Source organism: Danio aesculapii, chromosome 23 (genome assembly GCF_903798145.1).
Source record: "Danio aesculapii chromosome 23, fDanAes4.1, whole genome shotgun sequence".
In the NCBI taxonomy this organism is placed as follows: Eukaryota; Metazoa; Chordata; class Actinopteri; order Cypriniformes; family Danionidae; genus Danio; species Danio aesculapii.
Genome location: NC_079457.1, coordinates 49,751,530 through 49,776,832, shown reverse-complemented (window position 1 = coordinate 49,776,832; position 25,303 = coordinate 49,751,530). Strand labels below are relative to the sequence as shown.

At 41.4% G+C, this 25,303-nt stretch overlaps 1 protein-coding gene across 1 annotated transcript in view; it reads right to left on the bottom strand.

The window, feature by feature from the left end:
• hdac7a (histone deacetylase 7a) overlaps positions 1–25,303 on the bottom strand; it is a 119,175-nt gene that overhangs the window by 34,539 nt on the left and 59,333 nt on the right. Inside the window, 6 exon segments of the mRNA XM_056450028.1 lie at positions 507–610; positions 2,560–2,682; positions 4,460–4,560; positions 4,697–4,820; positions 6,639–6,726; positions 6,939–7,117. Coding sequence (XP_056306003.1) covers positions 507–610; positions 2,560–2,682; positions 4,460–4,560; positions 4,697–4,820; positions 6,639–6,726; positions 6,939–7,117 — 719 coding nt within the window.

The following is a 25,303-nucleotide window of genomic DNA, read 5'->3' as shown; positions in this document are numbered from 1 at the left end:
GAACATCCCATATTCACCAGCACACCATGGAGCAGTCTGACATGTTTCATTATTCTCTGATAAATACTACGATATGAATGCAGTTTCACAGGAGAGTTTCTAGATGAAAGAGTCGTCAGGATCAGCAGGCGAGCACAGGTACTCCATTGAGAATACTGGAGTAAAATACATGTTTTAAAGACATGATGCTGAATAATGTGATTTAATGCAGTGCTTCTTATCTGGTCTGAGACCCACTCTATATCATATATTTATCAGGCAGTGAAGAGAAGGGATTTATTAAGAAATCAGATCTTAAACGTGACGAGTTTACAATGAAAAGACAGTCGACCGTAAGCACTGAGGCTGACGGACTGAAATTAAAAGACCATATACCCCCCTGTGTCTCCTGCTTAACTATAATGCAGACTCAACACTGCAGAGCTTCCCATGTGACTATTGTGGATGCGATATCAATGCTGAACTCATATATTGTGTTATGTTCTATGATATGTCGGCTGCTGTACCTCGTGGGACAGGCTGCTGCTGGACGCCCCGTTCTCAGTGGGCAGACTGTCGTTCGGGGAGCTGCAGCCGGACACTGGAGTACTGCTGCTGCTGGGGGATGAATCTGACACACACACACACACACACACGCACACACACACACACACACACACACAGTCACATTAATATTCATCACATTTCTGCACATAACAGTGGTTTGTTCTGGAGATAATGTAAAACGAATACTGCTGAAGGGGGCTAATAATATTGACCTTAAATGGGTTAAATGACCTTAAATATTAAATATTGAACATAATGTTGAATTGTTTTGCCCTCAGCTGTATATTCAGGGTTTCTGCAGGTTTCACCAAGTTAAATTTAAGACATTTTTAAGACCATTATGAATGTGTCTTGCTTGTGTGTTTTGTTTTCATCATGTGACCTTCCCCATGTGCTCTTTGTTCCCGCTCCCACCATTTGTTAATGTTCATCTTTGTCACCTGTGTTCATCCCCTGTATGTAATCACTGTCATCATCCCCAGTGTATTTAAGTCCCTGTGTTTAGTCATTTAGTCTGGTATTTGCTATGTTGATGTCTGTCTTCACACCATGTCCTTCCAGTGGTCTTCCTTGTAAGTTATTGTAAATAAATATACGTTTTGATAATCCTGAGATCTTGTGCCTTCCTGTAGTGAACCTGGCGTTACAGAATGAAGTTTTAGACTCATAAAGAGCTAAAGGCTAAGGAGATTTTCTAAAGGCGCAGATGGAAAAGATTTTTATTTGCCCTATCAAATTTTATTATTTAATATTTTACAATAATAAATGAATAATGAAATGAAAATATTTTAGATATTCCTTTAAAAAGAAACAACATTTAAAATAGTGTCTGCATTTTTTTTCCAACATAAACTTTCTTTAAAATAATAATAAAATAAAATAAGAATCTTATCTTAAGAGGATGTATATGAGGCATCAGTGTGGAAAAAATATTTCCCGTGTTTTTTTTTTTACATATTCAGTGACAATATATGTTGGATTTATGACATTGTATATACAGTGGGGGAAATAAGTATTAAACACATTGCCATGTTGTTTCCTGGGAATAATCTCTCTAAAGGAGCTGTTGACATGAAAATGAAGCAGATTTGAGTAAAAACCCAAACAACACACACACATAAATAAAACAAAACAAACAAATTAAAAATTAGTTATGCATAATAACACTGTAATGACAGAATGAGAGAGAGCTGAACTACTGAAGCGTGTTTAATACTCTATATTAAAGGCTTTTATTGGTGCTGCAGCTTAAAGACACCTCTCATATGGAGAATGAAGCCTCAATCAATGCTCAGGTGTGAGTTTCTCACAGACTTCAACAGAGTGTCAAAACCTTGATGCTTCTGTGGGTCTCGTCTATCTAATCTCAGCTTTATTCTCTATTGGATTCGGGTCAGGTGATTGGCTAGGCCATTCTAAAGCTTGATTTTCTTTCTCTGAAAGCATCTGAGAGTCTCCTCTGCTGTGTTTTGGATCATTGTCCTGCTGAAATGTCCACCCTGGGTTCATCTTCATCCTCCTGCTAATGTAGATGTTGGACTGAAGCAGCTGATGTTCATTTACACTGAGGAAGGGCAGAGGAGTGCTGAAGAACTACTGAGAGATTTCAGCTGCTGTCTGGGCTTTCTCTGCTGAACCACACCTCCCTTTCTTCATGTGTTCACTTTTTCCCTGCGTAATTTCAGTTTATTACACAGAACTTCATTTGTAAACTAATTAGTCTTGTTTTCTTTGCATATCTGGATTTCTTTTGGTTGTTAACAACATCCAGGGAAAATATCAGGTCAACAGCACCTTTAAGGACATGATTTCTGAGAAAAATGAGAACGTGTTCAATACTTATATCCCCCGCTGTACATGAAATCCAAACATGAACCTGTATGTGCCATGTGTGATTAGCATCAACGACCACATATCAGATTTCTACATGTGTTGGATTAACTGATGCGCGTGTGTGTGTGTGTGTGTGTGTGTGTGTGTGTGTGTGTGTGTGTGTGTGTGTGTGCTATTTACCGAGTGCATCAGGAGTGCGGTGTTTAACAGTGGGTGGTGCGCTCTCCTTGCGGGTCAGTGGACTCTTGCGGGTGTTCAGGTGCTTCTTTAACTTATGCTTCACCTTCAGGTTGGGCTCGGAGGCTGAAAAACACGAACAAAAACACAGCATGCTCAACAAAACACTTCCGGAGAGATCTGTGTGCTTCAGCGTTCAGGAAAACATGCAAGACAAGACGTGTTGATGATTAAAGAAGTAGCCATACAGTACATGATGACGAATAACAGCCCTGCGTGTAAATCAGTGTATAAAACACCATCAAAAAAATACACACACACACACCCACTACAAACAACCAGCATGTGTGTGTGTGTTGATGGATAATGTAGGTTATGATGACTCCACATCAACAGCTGAGATTGACATTGTCTCCAGAAAGAATGAAGACACACATGCAGACACATATAAAAGACAGATCTGCTATAAACAAGCATGAGACTGCTCTCCTTTACTCCATACATCACAACTCTCTCTATTATTTCTGAAAACAAGAATATAGTTGTTACTTGTCTAGAAAATGCATCTTGATTTAAGTTTGTCTTGTTTCTAGTCCAAATATCTACAAACTCTTAAATCAAAAAGCATTTTCTAGACCAGCACTAAATATAGTGTTGTTATCAGACATAATGAGTCAAAATGAAGAGAGTTTTACATTAAAACAAGCAAAATAATCTGACAATGGGGGGAGAACATGCAAACTCCACACAGAAACACCAACTGACCCAGTTCAGGCTCGAACCAGCGACCTTCTTGCTGTGGGATGACAACACTACCCACTGAGCCACCGTGCCACCTCCGTTTCCATATTAATTTCAGTAATATTATTGACTCATATGCAGATATTGAGGTGAGGCGATTGTGCTACCCACCGCACCGCCGTGCTCTTTACTTTACTCTTACTCTTTACTCCTTTACTTTGCTGGAGTGAGGAGTCGGTGGAAACTCCCTCCACTGAACACATCCATCAGCCCACATATTTAATCTCCTTTATTAAACACACAGATTTGATCAAAACTATTTCTAAATTCAGTTCTAATCTCCAGCAGAGGAATAAATGATCAATAATAATGAAGTGTGGTCAAAACACTGAGTTATATCCAAACACACGTCCTGTTCTGATGACCCATATGGTGATGCAGACGTCTCCAAAACCCCACAGCTGGACACATCTACACGTGTGTTTATTAAAACAGATCTAAATCTGCAGATAATCAATAATACTGCTGATAATAATCACATTATACAGATGCAGATGGTCATGAATGAACTGAAGAAGCCCCCCGAGGTGAAGAAGGCCTGGAGGCAGTGCTGTTTATATTGATGGAGAACATCATCCTTTCTGGATCATTTTAATCCTTTAATTGTTTTGATCTGTAAAGATATGTGTGTGTTGCTGATCATCCTGTGTGTGTTCAGCAGTGTGTGAGTGTTTAGACCCTCATAGATGCATAACTAACACACTCTTTAAAATAATGATGATTTAGTCTTGATAGTGTTTATAGACGAGGGAACAGCACAGACAGAAGAGCTTCATTCACTCAGTCATCAATATGAACATCAGTGTGAGTGAATGAGTGAGGATCAAGCCTGTGCTGATGAGCTGACATGAGCTACGGGCCAGAGCTGTGCTGTTATGATGAGTGTGTGAGATACATGAACAGAGGTTACACCAGGACACGCTCACACCGAGAGCCTGGAGGCAGAGCTGCAGTGTGTGTGTGTGTGTGTGTGTGTGTGTGTGTGTGTGATTGAGGCTGTGGCGCTGGAATGCTTTCAAATACACACCTGCTAAATGACAGACTCGTGTGTGTGTGTGTGTGTGTGTGTGTGTGTGTGTGTGTGTGTGTGTGCTGGACGTACTTGCTCTCCTCAGCGGTGGTTCTTCTGCTCCATCACTGAGCACTGGTTTAGAGGAGGACAGAAGCGGCTGTAGAGGAGCGCTGGGATCCGGAACCAGCTCCCTGTGGAAACACACACACACAGAACACTTCTCTTAAAAGCTAGAACAAATGTGTGTGTGTGTGTGTGTGTATGTGTGTGTGTGTGTGTGTGTGTGTGTGTGTGTGTGTGTGCGCGCAGTGAGGGGTGTTCTCTGACCGGTATGCGACAGACGGGCTGCTCAGCGGGTTGGAGTTGGTTCTCTCCAGCACGGCCTGCTGCTTCTGCTTCTTCAGGATCACCTGAGCCAGCTTCTGCTTCACCAGCGCACTTGCCACTGCACCTGTCAATCAAAACCACCAGCCAGTCACATCAGGTCTTTTCAGAAGTGGGTGGAGCTACATACACCTGCGCGTCAGTAAAGTGACAGATGTAGAACAGCAGTGTGTGTGTTGTCAGTGCTGGTCATGTGTGCTTCAGTGTGAGTGTGTGTTCAGTCTTCTGTCAGTCTATGTCGCTCCTGTCTCTGTTCATCTAAAACTCCACATCTAGAATCCTCTTAGTCTATGCTGACATTATCTTCAGCAGCTCAAACACTCTAATGGCTAATGGACAGACGGCTGTTTCTCAATCAGGGCTGCTGATTATGCTAATGAGATGGAGAGATGGGCACTAGTGGGCGGGGCTTTCCCCCTCTGATGACACGTACAAAGAGAGAATGTCAATCAAAGTGTTTCTGCATCAAGTCTGATTAGAACAAACACAATTAATTACTGTTCACCATTAGAGACTGCTGGAGATACTCACACACTGCTGACACACACACATACACACACACACACACACATATAGGTCATTTCTGCATAATAGGTGCACATTGAAGCAGTATATGATATGATTATTCATGCAGTCATCCAGCAGAAGCCGCAGGTTATGTTGCTGGTTTGCGTTGCTGTAAGCGGCCGGTCAGTGACAGTAAGTGCCCTATATAGGGCGTCAGGGTTCCCGTGTTCACTGGAGACTCCTCCCATCTGTTTTAACCACAGAGTTTTGTTTTTACTCTCAGAGCCGCTTCCTGAGGCAGCCATTGCCCAGTTCAGCTGAGGTGAAGTCAAGGAGCCCACAGACTATCAGATGCACTTCTGTCAGCTCATGTGGTGCATTTCTAAACCTCTTAATACAGCCTCCATCTCCCTTTTGCACATTACAAACAACAGTTTATTATTAAACACCATTTACAATCAGGTCCAGGGCACTGGAAAACCAGGTGAAAACACCAGAGACCCTCTCGCTCTGTCATTTCTGTGCTGATAATAGTGGTTGAGTTGACTGTAGCGTGTTGGATAAAGAACCTTTACTGTTCAGCTATACACTGCTTTAGCCCATCACTGAACCTGCTCATCTGCATATGTGAATGTGTGAATATTTATTCATTTATTCATTCATTCATTTTCCTTCAGCTTACCCTCTTATTCATCAGGGGTCACCACAGCAGAGTGAACTGCCAACTATTCCAGCATATGTTTTACACAGCGGATGCTCTTCCAGCTGCAACCCAGTACAGGGAAACACCCATAATCACTTATTCACACACACACACTCATACACTACGGCCAGTTTAGTTGATCAGTTCCCCTATAGCGCATGTGTTTGGACTGTGGGGGAAACCGGAGCACCCGGAGGAAACCCACGCCAACACGGGGAGAACATGCAAACTCCACACAGAAACACCCACTGACCCAGCTGAGACTCGAACCAGCAACCTCCTTGCTATGAAAGGACAACGCTACCCACTGAGCCACCGTGCTGCCTCAGTTCTCATATTAATTTCAGTATTATTATTGACTCATATGCAGATATTGATATGGTTTATGTACAATACAGTGTGTGGAGTAATACTTCTGGAGACTGCTGGATCTGGATGGATTTTCATTGTCAGCCATTATTAATAGTTGATCATTTGTGAATGGTGACGTCAGGTTTGAGCTCTGCTGTATTACTGTAACTCTGTACACCATCGAGGACTGTCCTCTTTCTGACTGAACTCTTCCTTTAAGCAGGCACAGTGAGTCTGATCAGCTGTTGTAAAGGATGATGATTCTGTGTGTGTGTGTGTGTGTGTGTGTGTGTGTGTGTGTGTGTGTGTGTGTGTGTGACTCACTCTGCTGACTCTTGTCCTTGTGTTTGAGCTGCTGGAGCTGCTGTTTGGCCTGCTCCTGGTCTTGGAGGTGCTGCTCCATGTTATACTGCTGTGAGGAGGAGAGGAGACAGTGTGACTGATCAGAGCCTCACACACACACAGCCTTCAGCTGAACAGCCCATACACACTACATGTGCTGTTGGAGCTCTGACTCTAGCTGTGCAGGGTTTTGGGAAGTTTGGGGAAGATCAGACCTTTAGTCCTGTTCTGGGGTCAGTGTGTTGTGATATACTGTACTAGGATCAGCGTGTGATGACGCACCTGTATGCGCTGCAGCTGCTGTTGGCTGTACTGGGAACAGTGCTGTGTGTTGTATCCGATCAGCAGTTGAGGGTGCAGCGGGGACAGGAAGGCCGTGTCTGAACCCGAGCCCGGCCGCAGCAGACGCTCTCCCACACGCAGGTCCATGGGGACGGGGCCCTCGGGGGACCACACTGAGCCTGCAAACACACACACACACTACATTAGGATCACACACACTATAAGGGAAAACATTAGATTCGATTCATCTTCACTGTCATTACACTTACAGTAGAGCAGGGACATGCAGATCAGCTCTAACCAGGAGTGCAGCAGCAGCATGAGCACTCTGCATGCTGTGCGGTGTTAAGTGTGTATCAATGTTTAAGGGGACTGTAAGTTGTGGGGAGAGGGTTAAGAAGGTGTGCAAAAGAGTCTGAGTCATTATATTTACTGTTCAAAGGTTTTAAAAGATGCCTTTATATATATTTATATTAGGGGTGTAAGGGATCACAGGAACACACGTGACACGCAGATTAATACACTTATTTTGCTTGTAGATTAATCCTGAATGTGTAACTATCACAGAGAGATCGCCTCTCGCTTCATTTAATTCACATGTGAAAGCATTTAGTCTTTCCTGTAAATATGCTGATGATGGAGGATGTTGTGGTGGGTTAGTGGGGATGTGCTGGGTTTCTTAGGTTATTAAAGGTGTAAGCTGTACAATTAATCATTAAAAGATGGAGATCTCAACACCCATGCAACATCAATTATAAATGATGCTGATTTGCATACGTTTATAATCCAATTAACATTCAAATCTGTAAATGCAAACTAGTTCAGATAACACCACTGATGTTTATGGTGAAGATTAAAATCACCGTCATATACAACACTTTAACAACACTCAAAAATGAAAGTTGTAGGCAGCAGTTACATGATTTCACCAGTAGGTGGCGACAACCGGCCATCAGAAACCTGCCAGTGAATAATTCTTCAGAAATGATCATCCAGCAATGAAAGATGAAGATGAATGAGAGGAACTGAATGATTTATTGAAGATGAGACTAAATAAACATGGGTTTATAATAATGCTAATGTTAGATTTCTACATGTAGTGTTATCAGCAACAGCAGCAGTACAGTGGGTTTATCACAGCGCTGAATATTCTACAGTTTAGCTTTATTCAGCTGATTATTTCTTCATCTTATTTTTAATAAATTACAGCTTCTCAGTTCTGTTTGTTAAGACTAAAAGTGTCTTGCAGTGCTGTTTCTGTAATTAATGGAAGGCAGATGACATTCTCCTGCCCTTTCTGGCTGATCTGAAAAATGGTCTGATCTATGACTAAAACACCATAATGTAATCCGAACCAGGAGATTTGTGATCCGTTACACCACTAATATATAAATATATATATATATAGTGAAAACCATTATTTAATTCATGATTTAATTATTTGATGAACAGAAATGTTAAAAGAACAATTTATTTAAAATAAAATACAGTAGTGCAGTATTATAAATGTGTACCCTGTCACTTCTGATCAATGTAATGCATTCCTTCTGAAATAAAATATTAATTCTTTTATTAATTCACTTAATGAATTGAAATGTTTGATTCAGTGCTCAAATGTTTAGTTATGAAGATTTTCATTAAATGTCTTGTTTTTAACACAGAAATCTCATTAATGTAGTGATTTCCAATTGAAGAATTAACTGTAATAAGACACTAGTAAACAAACAATGATGTAATCCCTTACATAAAACAGAGAAGAAATGTCCACACTAATACTAAACATGCCAACAGAAGTACTAAACATGTTAAATGAAAATAAAACACAGAACATAACTATATCAGCTCAGTGTGAACTAATAAAACCTCTAGTGTATGATTTAGACTGTAGCAGACCAGTGGAAATAATAAGTCAATAACTCCATAACTCATGTTGTGTAAATCAGAGATGGTTAATTTCCACTGATGACAGAGGAAGATGCAGGACAGAGATGTAGAGATGTGTGTATCAGCACATGTTCCAGTGCTTTCCTCATGGCACATTCCACACTCATATAAGCCAGGCTGATTTACATGACATTTGCATGCTGTTTTAAGAGTATTTGCATGGCACCTGTGACTCAATAGGACGCTCCGCCTTACCCTTACATCACGTAGACGAGAACAAAACTCACAAATCACAAACATCTACAGATCTGACCTGACTGACCGGAGCACGTTTAAAGGGATAGTTCACCCAAAAATACTCATCACATGTGGATGAGTACATGCTGAATTAATCTTCACTGGGTGAACTCTCGCTTTAATCTATATTTATAGTTAAATATCTTCTTCAGCATTAGAAGAGGAAATGATCATGTTTGTGTGGTGGACTGTGCCTTTAAGACATATTCCAGAGAGTCTTTGAGCCAGTGTTTCCCCAGTAAAGTCTCTCCAGAATATATCAGTGTGTGCTGCTTCAGAAACAGTGACGCACACACACTCTTTGACACCCAGAGCACACACTTGCTATTGTCTTCCTGTGAAGCTCGACTGCATTGTCACCGCTATTCTGACACAAAGACACCGAGCAAGAAAAAAGGGTTTTCTGAAGCAGACCAATCAGGAGCCTGGAAAATGACTCAGCGATGACTTCAGCCGGTGAGGAACAGTGTGTACCTCTGAGCTGATGTGTGTTGCGCAAGAGCACAAATACAATAATAATCAAATCAAGAAGAGCAATCAGAAGAGATGAACTGAGGTGGCAGGAGAACTGACCAATGCACTACAACTTAATTTATTTGATTTAATTCATTTAATTAGATTTTACTATGGACACTTTAGTCAATGCAGTCATTTGTATATTTACATTGTCAAAACAAACAATTCATGAAAGGACTACAAAACTAGGAATGCATGATGTAGAAGCAGTACCAATAACTCAATACCGATAACTCAATACCGATAACTCAATACCGATAACTCGATACTGATAACTCGATACCGATAACTCAATACCGATAACTCGATACTGATAACTCGATACCAATAACTCAATACCGATAATTCAATACCGACAACTCGATATTGATAACTCGATACTGATAACTCAATACCGATAACTCAATACTGATAACTCAATACTGATAATTCAATACCGACAACTCGATATTGATAACTCGATACTGATAACTCAATACCGATAATTCAATACCGATAACTCCATACCGACAACTCCATACCGACAACTCGATATCGATAACTCAATACTGATAACTCAATACCGATAATTCAATACCAATAACTCAATACCGATAACTCAATACCGATAATTCAATACAGATAATTCAATACCAATAACTCAATACTGATAATTCAATACAGATAACTCAATACCAATAACTCAATACCGATAACTCAATACCGATAACTCAATACCGATAACTCAATACCGATATCTCAATAGCAATAACTCAATACCGATAGCTCAATATTGGTAACATAACTTAATATCGAGAACTCAATATCAATACCTCAATATCGATAACTTAATACCGATAACTCAATCCCAATAATTAAATATCGAGTACTCAATATTGATTATCCCATCAATATAAATAAAGAACAGCTGATTTCACAACCACAATCCCAGTAATAATGGAGATCATTTATCATTTAAAGTTTTTAAACCTTCCACTTTGAAAAAACTGAATAAATATGAAATAAATTATAACATTAATATATTTATGACCCTAAAAATAATCATTAATAATCAAAGATCTATTTAAATGAAATTGCTTTAAGCTATTAATCCATCCTCAATATTATTAGCGCATTTTGGAAAAAAATACTTTAAAGACTTTAAGAATGCACATAAACTATACTCATTTAATGCGGAAATATTTGTGAGGAAACTACTACAGAAACACACTCAAATAAATAAAGGCCTGTGATCTAGCCTCCTCAGATCATGTGACTGATTACCCAGCAGATAATCTGACTGGAAAGCCTCTCCAATGCTGTTTTAGCCTGTCTGCAGTCATCCAGTGGTTCAGTGACTCATAAGACTGATCAGAGTTCAGACATCAGGAATCTGAACGCAAGATAATCGCATGACAGTGTTTGTTATGGTGTGTGTGTCATCTGCTGATTTACTGGAAAAATAACAGCGCTTGAGCAACTTACAGTGTTAGTGAACGCAGGAAGAGTAACTACTCACACTACTCATCTGCACTACTCTTCATCTGCACTACTCTCTCATCTATTATGCATTTAAAATGATTTCTGGGTATATCATTTGTTTTGTTTTGACGGTGTCATTTATAAATACAGTAAATCACTGTTATTATTATTAATGGTAAAGTCTAACAGAGCATCATTTTCTAGGATAAATATTGCGGTATGAGTATAATGTCACCAGAGGACTTGTGGATGATTGGGTTTATTCTTCAGGGCAGTGCATATCTGCATAAACATCATAAATCCTCTATAAGCACATATAAATACACTAGCGAATGACATGAAGAGCGTTTGATGATTTCCTGAGGAGTCCATCAGTGTTCAGGCAGAGGAACAGATGAATCCTGTGTAATATAATACTGCTGTAGTAATGGTAGAGTAACAGTCTGAGTAGTGACGGAGTAATAGTCTTTGTGGATAATAGTATTTGCTAATGAAGAGAGGATCAGCATGAGCAGTGAGCGTCTGCTGTTGTGTACACACACACTCTGAGGGGTGTCCTGACATGCTCACACACACACTCCTGGATCTCCACACACTCCTTTTAGGATCCTGAAATGGAGACGAGGAGCATCTTGGCAGAGCAGCTCTGGATGCCGAACATGCTTTGGGTGCTTGCTTCCCTGAGTTCTCAACATGAAGTGCTTTCCCCCCGCACACACACACACACTTACATACTTACACACACTCTTACACACAGCAGCTCGACTCCTGCTCTTCTTCTCCTCCTCCTGATATCAGCTCATTCCCTGTTTTCTGCTCTGGGTTTTTCCAGTGATCAGTCACGGATCCAGGAAAGGAGCTCGCACAAACCAGGATCAACTTAGCAATACAGTGCTGTCTGACCTCCAGACTGATGTGGATGTCATTCATTCATCAGCTTAGTCCTTTATTCATCAGGGGTCGCCACAGCGGACTGAACCGCCAACTATTCCAGCATATGTCTTAAATAGTACATGCAAACTCCACACAGAAACACCAACTGACCCAGCCGGGACTTGAACCAGCAACCTCCTCGCTGTGGGGCGATCGTGCTACCCACTGCGTCACCATTTTATGTTCAATCCACTTAAATTTGTGCTAGTAATAAAGTAATAAAGCACTAACTACTCTCTACTCGTTATGAACATTCATGAGTTTCTTTCTTCTGTTGAACACAAAAGAAGATATTTTGAAGAATGCTGGAGTCACTGATTCATACTAGAATCCAAACATGACAATGAAATACCCTGATTATGATACAATACAATGAACGTCAGTGTCAGTGATGACAGTGAAATGCCATTACACACAGAACTTTAATTAGGGGTGAACTAATCCTTTACGGTTTACTCTTGAACTGCATTTAAAAGACAGCAGAGCTGCCTGATGAGGAGCTGTTGAGCACAGCAGTGTTTCTGTACTGCTGATCAGTTCTGGGCACAGTAATTCTCAGAGGCTTGATAAATACGGGCCCGGATCTCTGCTGCTTTATCTTCATTATAAACACAGAGATCATCACAGCTTTGCATTCTCAGTAATCCACATTCAGCAGACGCACCTTTGCATGATTTATCTGATAAAAATGGCATCTCTACATGAAATATACGTGTTTTTCCAGTAATGTCCATCATTAAACTGCTGTTTGCCTGTGTAAAACATGCCAGTGCGATGCTAGGCTGTAGTCACGCTGTTGCTAAGGTGTCTCAACTGTTTTTAGCGCATAACTACGCTAGGCAGTTGCTATGAGTGGTTGCCAGGTGGTCATTTACTGGCTAAAAGCCCAAATATCCACCGAGTCTCGGTGTTGCCAGATTGGCTCATACTGTTTGATCATCCACCATGGGTCTTTCCTTTGCAATACCAGACAGTGCTTGGTCATTAATTCATTTAGTTTGTTAGTTAGTTAGTTGGTTGGTTGGTTGGTTGGTTGGTTGGTTGGTTAGTTGACATTGTGAAGCACTTTACATTCAAAAATGACATTTGCTGTTTGTTTGTTTGATCTACTCATTTGAAATGAGCTGCGGCAACCCAATTCTTTAGTTTTTTGGGGAAAACTTAACAGTTTTATGTTCAATCAACTTAATTTTGTAAAAACTAATACGTTAACTTAAGTCCCTCAAATCTATTGTGTGGAGCCCAGCATTATTTACAGTGTGGTCAGCGATGGTTGTGTTAAACTGTGCTATGTAGATCAAATTGAATTTAATTGAATTTCCTGGTGTGGAACCGCTAATAAACGCTAATCAGGGATTTATCAATATTAAAGCTTTATACAGCTGGAGTCAGAATTATTCACCCTCCTCCAATATTTATTCTTCTTCAATTATTTCCCACATGCTGTTGAACAGATTGAGGAATTTCTCTCAGTATTTCCTCTAATATTTGTTCTTCTGGAGAAAGTCTTATTTGTTTTATTTCAGCTAGAATAAAAGCAGTTTTTAATAGTTTTAAAGCCATTTTAAGCTCAATATTATTCGCCCCCTTCAGCAATATTAGTGTTGGATTGTCTCCAGAATAAACCACTGTTATACAATGACTTGCCTAATTACCCTAACTTTACCCTAATTACCCTAGTGAAGCCTTTAAATGTGACTTTAAGCTGAATACTAGTGTCTTGAAGAATATCTAGTCTAATATTATGTGCTGTCATCATGGTGAAGAGAACAGACATCAGTTATTAGAGATTAGTTATTAACACTGTTATGATCAGAGATGTGCTGGAGAAATCTGCTCTCTGATAAACAGAAATTGGGGAAAAGATATACAGGAGGGTGAATAATTCCGAGTTCAGCTGTATATGGTGACAGCAGTGAGTGTGAGACACTTGTGTTCATTTCTACCCTCAGTGGGACAGAAATAAAGCAGCAGTTCCAGTGTATAACACACTCCCACAGCCTGCCGCCGCACACCCCGACCTGTCAGACCAGCACAACCAGTTTAAAAGACCTATCAAGCCGTGTGTGCGTGTGTGTGTGTGTGTGTGTGTTATAGTGAAATGCTGACGAACTCCTGAACAGATCTAAAGTAAAGCCAGCAGGTGAGATCAGGTGTGAGTTGTGCAATAGAGGAAGTCATAATCACACTCCAATCAAAGCTTCCTGTTCGCCTTTCTCTCTGTGACTTTACTAATGCGACTGAATGAATCATCAGTGAAGCCTGTGTTTATACTGCGCTTACAATAGAGAGACCTGTTCTGCCCCTTTATACCAGATGTAGAGAATGTCTCTAGAGTGTGTGTGTGTGTGTGTGTGTGTGTGTGTGTGTGTGTGTGTGTGTGTGTGTGTGTGTGTTTGAGCTGAGAATAACACACAGATAATGTTCTCCAGCTCTCTGAAACTGACCCTTTCAGGCTTTGATCCTGATTGTGGTGTTTTGGTGACTGTCGCTTTAAATGCAAATGAGATTGGGCTCTTTTCAGAAGAGGGTGGAGCTACAGACGGCTGTTTGTCAGCATAGTGACAGATTCAAAACTCTAATGGCCAGGCGGCTGCTTCTCACTCAGGGCTGCTGTTTATGCTAATGAGATGGAGAGATGGGCACTAGTGGGCGGGGCTTTCCCCCTCTGATGACACGTACAAAGGGAGAATGTCAATCAAAGTGTTTCTGCATCAAGTCTCTGCATGCATCCAAATTAAACAGATGATCTACAAAGATAAAGATGGAGTGTAGGCTCAAAACGAAATAATAATAATAAGAAGAACAATAAAAAAATTTAATAATAACAATAATAATGTATTCACTTATTCAAAAAGTATTTCTTCTGTTGAACACAAAAGAAGATATTTAGAAAAATGCTCACTGCTAGGACCCATTGACTCCCATAGTGATGTTTTATTCCTACTCTGGAAGTCAGTGAGTTTGATTATGAAGAGAGAGACTCATAAAAGCAGACGAGGCCGAGTAAATGATGAGGAGATGTGCATTTCTGTGTGAACTGCCCCTTGATGAGGGGAACCATTGAGTCTTCTGCCTCGGCTGTGATTGCTTTTGGCCAAACAGAAAAACAGACATGATTGTGTCTAAAAACGACTAGCCTAAATTAGCTTCTTGTTACTTGAGCTGCTGTACAACATCAGTGTGGTCAGAAATCTGCCTGATAACTGCTCTCTTTGTTTGAACTATTATAAATATAGCAGACAGGGGCTCTCACTGACTTAACATCTAGAGTGTGAAATCATCTGGTAATGTGTAGTTTCTGTATTTAGGGATTCACATGTGTTTTATATTGCAATATTTATCATAGTAAAATTAAACGGCAGTGTCAGATCTGTCCAATATCGCTCAGCCCTACTGTAGTCTGAGAGTCGCTGGCTGATTCACTATTGAGAATCGTCAAGCAATACATAAAGGGGCAGTATGGAAGTCTGACACCCAGTGTTTGAACTTGGTATTGCACTCCTGGATCAAAACACAGTTTCACTCGGCTCCTCTAACGAGTCCATGCAGGTTGCCAGATAGACGTGAGTGTGCCTGACTATTGAGCCTAAACGCTGATTTAAGGCTGGTTGGAGTTGTGTTCTAACTAAAAACAACTGCACACAATGAAAGGATTATTCTCCATATTAAGAGGAGTTTTTGTCCTAACCAACACCTGATATTGATATAATAGATACAGCTTCTGATTCTCACAGCTGAACAACAGAACACTGATCAGCTCAGGTACAGCTCATGTGCTTTATTCAGTGTTAATGCTGATAATGTGAGTCTGACAGGACATTTATCACCATATACTGAAAGCAGCAGCAGATAGTTCAGCTCAGATCTGGAGAATAAACTAAGCCATCTGAAACTGAACTCTAGAACTGAGGCTCAGTGGAAACCAACACATATCAGTGATTCAGCATCTACAGTTAATCATGTTCAAGAGCTTTAATATGTATTCAGTAGATTATAAAGCTGACCGTTGTGCTGGAGTGCAGTGAGTGCACTATTCTGTGCTGCTGAATGGCTGGATTTACATTTCTGTGGTGTTTCGTCTGCTGCTAACAGCTAACTGCTCATCACTGCAGGGTCACAGTGTGACCTGCTCACCTAATGTTTACACTCGTCATATTATATTATTTGCTCATTAATAACCTGATGTGGAACTCTGCGTCCCATTTCAGAGTCTGCTACTGTCCACCAGAGGTCGCATTTCAGTCATGAATGCATGCTTTAGGAGCCTTCCTGACTGAATGAATGAAATATGTTGTTTTCCACCATCTGGCAACCCTCGTGCTGAAATATAATTGGCTAAACTGGAAGGGGGGCGGGTTAAATGACCAAAACAAAGACACGTAACACACATGATCACAGCAGAATATCTGACTTCAGCAGTGTGTTTCAGATAAACAGGAATGTTCACTGAGCATGTTTCTAAATATCTGCACACATATGATGGTGTTTTATGATGCAGAAGAGTCAAACACTCACACACAGCAGCTTTAATATCTAGAATTATATGAAGAAAGACTGAATGTGTGAAATATGAAGCCACCTTCACCCCAATCACCACAAGCTCAGTCTATAAGAACACACACACACACACACACACACTCGTCTGCTGGCCAGCAGTGTCGCCTGAGTCAGAATTGGAAATGGAGAACAATAGAAGGCAACCTGGAAACCTGGGAGACCCCAAACACACCGGACTGTGTGTGAGTGTTTGTGAGACAGAGCATGTGTGTGTGTGTTTGTGTTTGTATTTGTATATAGTATGTGTGTGCGTGTGTGTGTGCGTGTGTGTGTGTGTTGCAGCAGTGCTGCTCCTCTGCAGTGCTGTTCTTCTTCTCTAGCTGTGATGTCTTCAATGGCCCCTGTTGTTGGCTCTGCTCATCTGACAGCAGAGGAGGGCTGGATCCCGCTTCCTCAGGGCAGGCCACAGTTCAACAGCTGGATTCCTGAAGGGCTTGATTCGGTACGGTGGCTGATGTGGGTCAGAAAGGTCAGCGTGGGCATCGTTTGATGTGATGATAGGGGGCGGAGTGTGTGTGTGTGTGTGTGTGTGTGTGTAACGGGGCTGCTGTTTATCACCTGCTCACTCCATGGCTTTTTTATGATAAGCACCAGACTCTCTATATCCTGTGAGGTGTAGGTCATGTGATCATGATAATCAGCAGATGTAGTACATCAGAAATCCCTTCATGCTCACACTCATACTATGTAGAGCAGACGTTTCTAACAGTGTGAGTAAACTCAAACCCAAATGCAGTACTCCAGTAGTAGTGTTCTGTGTGTTAGACACTAATGACAGATTTTCATGATGTCTGTATGACAAAAACAGTCAGTCTAAACGTTTAGTCTATAATGACAGTAATGCTGCCTGCAGTGTGTGTGATGATGTTTGAAGCACAGCAGAGCAAATCCTCCTGTGTAGATATATAAAATTCACTCGTATGCTGAATATGCAACACAGGCTCATTCTGCAAGAGTACCCCTGTATACATTTCTGGAGATCGCTAATTATGAAGCCAGGAGTACGTATGGCTGCATTTCGTCTTTAAAATGAACGTGGTATGATGCCGTTTTCTTTCTTGCGCTACCAGCTGACCGCTTGCCTCTGTATGGACGGCTTTCCTGCTATTACCAGTTTGTCCAGTGGCTCGCCGCGCATGTCAGAAGATTTGAGACGCAGAGAGGAGTTGACCGCGATGAGGGGATTTGATCCCGGTGAAGAACGGTTCCAGAAAGCAGGAAAGACAAAAACAGAATATATACAGGGGTACGTTTTCATAACGAGCCTGAGTTGCACATATACAGTGTAAAATGACTGAATTAAAATGCTGTGTATCTGATGCTTTAGGGCGCACTCACACTAGGCTATCAGAACCGTGCCCAAGCCCGTTTCCCAGATCGTTTGAGAAGTGTGAGTGCTCTGAATTGAGCTCAGGTGTTGTTCAGTTGGCCGGCCCAGGCCAGGTTGGAAGAGGTGTTTCAGAGAGCGGTTCGGTTGGGCTTTGATGCGGTACTGTGCGCCTGAGCCCGAAACTGAAGATGAGACGAGACATTTAAGGCACTGTTCCATACATGTTTATTAATCATTCTTACTGTTGAATGAACACAAACTGTGGGAGATTATTAAAGACTCAAACCCCTCACTGAACATCAGCTGCACCTTCAGCACACCTCCTCATACCTGCAGCACCAGGACTTTATGATCATTTATGATCTGTTCAGCGGGTTATTTGGCTGTGTGTGTCGCTGCATCCCAAACGACTAATGACATAACTAAAGAAACGTCCACTGCGCTGAGCGAGAGCGCTTCTTACTGAACAGCACATCAGATGATGTAACCGTGCTCAGGGCCGAATGGAATGTGAGTGTGGGCCGTCAGGGGAGACTGGAGGGGGGACAAGCGTGCTTCAGCCTGGTTCAAGGCAACTGTACCTAGTGTGAGTACACCCTCAGTCAACGTAACCTAGCTAAATTTGCTTACAGCACTACAGGATTGTTGAGAAGAGGTACAGTATAGTGTTTTAGTGTAAATGTACTGATGTGGTGGAGTGTAAATGGAAATGTATTATCTGATCAGTGAAAGGCATGAAGTGAGCAGCTGTAAACAGACCCTAAACACTGAGCAGGACACAGATAAGAGGAGCTGGAGCATCTGTGCACTGCCAAGAGAACAAGAACAAGCCCTGACTGCTGTGTCCTCTGTCATCAGACTTAGGAGTGTGTTGAGTGACTACCATAACACACACACACACACACACACACACACACACACACACACACACACACACACATGCAGAGCTGAGTAATGGCAGATACTGTATCTCCAAAGCTTTCAGGTTGTGTTCAGTGGAGATTAAACCCTGAGTGTCCCTTCTTCACCGTACTGTGCTTTGATGGACCACAGCCAATGTGGCACTAAAAGTTCTCAAGCACCTATTTACCCATGAAGAAACGCTGGTCGACCAGGGTCAGTTAGTGTTTCTCAGTTTGCATGTTCTCCCCGTTTTGGCGTGGGTTTCCTCCGGGTGCTCCGGTTTCCCCTACAGTCCAAACACATGCGCTATAGGGGAATTGACCAACTAAACTGGCCGAAGTGTATGAGTGTGTGTGTGAATGAGTGTGTATGGGTGTTTCCCAGTACTGGGTTGCAGCTGGAAAGTCATGTGCTGCGTGACACATATGTTGGAATAGTTGGCGGTTCATTCCACTGTGGCGACGCCTGAAAGTAGAGACTAAGTTGAAGGAATTGAATGATGCGATTGAGGCACATTTGCGATGCGCTAATTTAAATAAATACTAATCACTGATCTATTACTTAACACTCGATTACTAACACTGAAAAATACTCAACAGTGTTAACCAGCAGGTGGCCGTGGAGTGTTAACCCGTGATATTCCTCTAATAATGGTCCTGAGAAAGCGGGCTGGTGTGTGTGTCCTCCTGTCAGCACTCTGACCTCTGTTACAGCATCTATATCTGCTCCGATCAGCCAGATGAAAGCCTTCTCAGTGTGTGCGCGAGTGCTCCGAGGTTCAGAGAGAGAGATCTGAAAACCTGACACTCCTGAGAAAGAAACTCAAGAAGCCCACGGTGAGATCCAGCCGCAGAACGCTGCAAACACAGGCCTACATCGCGTGTAGAGATGCTCCAATCAGGTTTACCAGGGCCAGACTTTCATTCGTTCATTTTCTTTTCAGCTTAGTCCCTTTATTTTTCAGGGGTCACCACAGCGGAATGAACCGCCAACTATTCCAGCATATGTTTTACACAGCAGATGCCCTTCCAGCCGCAACCCATCACTGAGAAACATCCACACACTCATTCACACTGATACACTACGGCCAGTTTAGCCTACCCAATTCACCTGTACCGCATGTGTTTGTACTGTGGGGGAAACCGGAGCACCCGCAAACCGGAGCTGTAAAACACGTCTCTGCTGTCTCTAGAGAGTGTGTGTGTGAGTTTGAGCTGAGAATAACACACAGATAATGTTCTCCAGCTCTCTGAAACTGACCCTTTCAGGCTCTCATCCTAATTGTGGTGTTTTGGTGACTGTCGCTTTAAATGCAAATGAGATTGGGCTCTTTTCAGATGAGGGCGGAGCTACAGACGCCTGTGCATCAGCATAGTGGCAGATTCAAAACTCTAATGATGGACAGACGGCTGCTTCTCACTCAGGGCTGCTGTTTATGCTAATGAGATGGAGAGATGGACACTAGTGGGCGGGGCTTTCCCCCTCTGATGACACGTACAAAGAGAGAATGTCAATCAAAGTGTTTCTGCTTTTAATTCATCTGCAATTGATTCGTGTTCACCATTAGAGACTGCTGGAGATACTCACACACTGCTGACACACACACACAGACAGACAGACACACACACACACACACACACACTACTGGGGTTAAACACCACCGTAAAGTCATTTCTGTGTATTAGATGCCCTTTAAACAACAGTCGATCACAGCGATTCTTGGAAATGTCTATTTCTAGCTTAGCCAGGCCTTGAAGCGTTAATTCAAGCATAAAGGCCTCAATGTTAGTTTATGCACAATGAAGTTCATTAAAGAGTTGGCAAAGCAGCTCTTTGTTTCTCCATGTGGCTCAGTTGTTCTGTTGACCATCGCTAAATTGAGATGCCATTTCAGATTTGCGCAGACATACACAAATGAGTTCACTTGATACGCTTTCATTTACATGCACAGCTTTGGTAACTGGATGCCATCCGTGAAACTGCTTTGCTTAAGGCGGGATCAACTGTCTGTTTATAGTAATACATGACGAACTCTTTGGTATGGAACTGTCTCCAGCATAACCTGACTTTATTATGAATACGCATTCACCATCAAACACATAAGAATACGCTTCTGCCCGTTTTGGCCACTGGATTAGATTATAACTGTGTTTTTGGAGTTGTGTGTGCAAGTTTTAAAAACTATAGTAGACCATTATTGTCTATACTACAGGAGGAGCTCAAGCAGAAGTGTCAGCTTCTAACTATCTGTGCAACTGAACCGGTTGTCCTGAGACGTCACACCCCCCTGACAGGCAAAACTGTCCTATCTCATGATGACCACCACAACTCAAGAGCTGAGCAATGTCTCTTTTCCCTGAGAGTGAGTGAATATACTGCTGTGCTCTAAGATGCAGTGTTACGTCTGATGGTGCAGTGTGACTTGACTTTAGCTCTGCTTCTGTAACTCTACAAATGTAGCGCACACTAATATTGCATTATAGCATTACATTATCATTGATTTAGTAATGAACGGGTGCTGTTCGGGGAAACATTTTCTGTATGAATAAGATACCAATAAATGATGTGTAATATGGGTCTGGTTGCCATAAATATGTCAAAATGTTTACAGATAATAGTACAAATGTGTTTAAGGGAGACGTTTGTTTCAGGACCCTGTCTCGTTTGGTCAGTTAGCATGGTTCATTCAGCAAATGTGAATGCAGCAATCGCAATCTGATCCGCACCAAAACAATCACTCCGAGATCACCTGAATGAGGTTTAAATGAGGATTAAAATGCACTCTGGAGTGGATCAATTGTAGTGAGACAGCAAAAGGACCCAATGACCCGACGACCCAGGCTATATCACAGTGTGTTTTAGATATGTACTAGACACGGCTATATTAAGACAGAATGATGAGTAGGGCGGGATGTCATCCAGAACGGCTGGTTTTTCATGATTGTTTTTGTAATTGTTTGTGATTAACATGAGTGATTCTGTGGTGGTAATTTGCAGAAATTTGCAGACAATTTTGTGATTAAAAACAAATACAAAAATATTTAAAAACCCTATTTTAAATGTAAGCATACTGTCGCAAGTTTAATGATGTACAAAACGTAACGCCTCAGTAAAACTGATCTGCCTGTTTACATGATAGTCGCATTGTCACATCTCTGATTTATATCTGATTTATTTCCACATATGAAGCAGACCTGAAACCCATCTCTGAATATGCCAATGCATGCCTTTTTTCCTGTTTACACGGTCATGGAACAGATCTGATCTGTGTCATATGAGCAAGAAATCTGAATTGGGTCACATTTAACTGCAGTGTAAACGGAGCCTGTGTCATGTAAAACAATAAACTGCGAACTGAAATTAATCTAATTTGATTATATGGTTTGGAATATGAGGTTTTATGAGATTATTTAGGTTATTATTAGATTATTTTGTGTTTTTTTTTGCAGGAACACAAAAAATTGCAACTATTTTTCTTTATGAGTTGGATTCAGTGATCGCAAAATCATGACAAAGTAGGGGTCTGGTCATCATTACTACCAGTAAATGTGCGTTTCATGTTGAATACGAAAGTAAAAGCATGCTGAACTATTAACAAGAGCTGTTTATCTGTTATCATTGTGTTATTTCTCTCTATAACATCCGAATTCCCTCTATAATGCATAATTATAGTCAATGAAAGTCTTACCTCTGATTTATATTTCAAACATCAAAATTACATTCAAGATTAAAGCGCAGATTTTCACTTATTATGTAAAATTATGCTTAAATAAACTTTCATTAAAATAAGGATGCAAGACAGCTGAGCTCTGAAAAAATTAATCGTGGAATTCTGACCAATGTGACCAACTCTCCGTTTACTCTTACGTGACCTGTTTCAGGTATTTTGGTTCGTTTAGAAACTCTGCCGTGTGAAAGCGAAGTGCATCAACAACAACAATAAAGATTATAACCATTTTAATCCCTGTACCACAACAAAACAGGCGATCTACAGGTGTGAACGCAGCCTGAGTTTCTCTGACTTCACAGCAAATCCTTCACATTTACTGGAAATGACTATAAACGAATTTATCATTAACAATACATCTGTTTAAATGTGGAGAGCAAATACTGCTGTGTTGTTTCCTGTTTTGTGTTTGTTTCCTTTGCTTGATGTTAATAGAATTACATAAGTCACAGCTCAACTGAGATGACAAGGAAAGAAAACACAGTAAAAACCCCAATGACTCTTTAAAAATGCATTTGCCAATATTTTCAGAAATGGTTCTTTGCTGAAGAAAGGTTCCCGACCCTTGATTTCATTGTCTAAGCGTTAAATGGGATGAAAGACTGTTTACACACAAGTGCTGTCAGGAGAGCACAGAAACTCCATTGAAAGTACTGTGGTAAAACACATGTGCCTATTCTAAAGCCATGGAGCTGAACAATGGGATTTAATGCAGTGCTTCCTGTATATTCTGAGACCCACTTTATATCATATCTCGATCAGGCAGTGAAGAGCAGTGATTTATAAAGAAATCAGATCTTAAACGTGGTGTGTTTATAATGTCAGGACAGTTCACTGGTAATGTTTGAGCTTGAGCATTAAGAGTGTGTCTGTGTATATACTCTATTAACTGCTCAACTCAGCTGCTGTACTATACAGCTGTACATTCAGAAAACACAGACAGATAGAGGAACACACACACGAGACGCTGCAGGCAACATGATCTCTGTGTTGGCACAATGTTTCTGACACAGCTCAGTAGGGCAGAGTGTGTGAGTGTGTGTGTGCTTTAACACACTCTACATGTTTAAGGTGAGGGTTCAGCTCTAAGTAAATGCTTCGGTATGTTCATAAACCTGTTTTCTGACGTACGAATGTGCGAGAACTGGCACAGAGATTGTTTTTATAACTGTGTGGAGAATTGGTCACACCACAGCTGTGTGTTTGAATCAGAACACCTCATTATAACCTCTAATACTGATATATGAATCTGTTTCTGTCTGATGTCAGCTTATCAAAACAATTCAGTATATTAAAGTCCACATGAGCCGGAAACTGTGTTCTTATGTTTCATATTGTGCTGCAGTTCCTAGAGAAGCAGAATATTACATGAGTAAACAGTGGGCGTGGCTTTTTTTCTCCGAGCTGATTGGATGTGGTAAAGTAGGCGTGTCATTCAGAAAGATTGGGAAAAGGGTTTGGGGACAGTTATTACAACCTAACAGACTCCTCCTCCTCCTCACCATTTCTGTTTTGATGTCAAACTGACAGCTGGAAGGGCGTGGTTAAGTGTGTTAGCCCCGCCCACTACCTCAGACAGACCTAATCTGAGAACTGAACTGAACTCAAACAGGATATTCAGATTTCAATTAAAGATTAGAAGAGCAAACTATTGTTTCAGTCTTGATGACCTGCACAGATGAACTGTTCACCACTACACTAGCAATGTGAGCTCACAACATCATATGGCTAGTTTGGATTTCATGCATATTTTACTGCTTATAGTTATTAATTTTGCTCATCATTGGTTTTAAATGCAGTTATTTGATTCGCTAACACATTTGGAAATATTCTGACATTCTGAAGTGGCAACAGATTTGTGTGAGGTTAGGTTTACAGGTGAGCTATAATTAATATGCTGGTATGAAAACCCCTGCGCCTGTGTTTGCGTGTGCGGGGAACTGAATGAGTGTGGAACTGATGTATAATGCACTCAGGGTATAATATTGCCACAATGCCCTGACCTAAGTTTCCAAACCGGCTCATGTTCTCAGTCTGATGACCCCTGAACAGCCCCAATTAAACATTCAACAGCAACACGAGCTGCAAAACACCTCTGCGCAAATATACCTGCTCCGCTATTGTCTGCCAGAACAATCAACAATGGGAATTAACCAAAGCCGGTCATTAATATTTCCTCAATCACTCACGCCTGCAGTGCTGGCAGACAGGTCTGTGGGAAACCACACTCACACATCACAGCATTCATGTTGGCAAATGCTGATGACATGTTTTGACACGAGCTGTGTTTCCATTCAAAGACGTGAATTAGATTAATGCTGGAAACTGAAATATAGCATGAACTGAGTAATGAGCGTCTCCATCAGTGATGAGCAGGAGAGCAGCACCTCCTCACCTCCTCACCTCCTCAGCTCCTGCACAGATATCACTGAGAGAAGTGGAGTCTGCTGCACTGTTGGGATTCTCCACTGTGCTGTTTCTTCTCCTCTAATAAATGAGTCTGAAGATGAAGACAAAACGCAGTGAACTCAGTGAACGCTGTGGCAGATGCTCAAGACAGTTCTGGAGGGAATAATAATAGAAGGAGATTACTGAAGCACTGTGATGAAGGACTGATGGAGGACTGAGGCCTTTTACCATCAGCACATCTGACACAATGGAGAGCTGCAGACCAACATTATTGACCCTCACACACACACACATTTATATCTGTAAAATCATCTGATCAGCAGAAACTACAGCACTGAAGCGCAC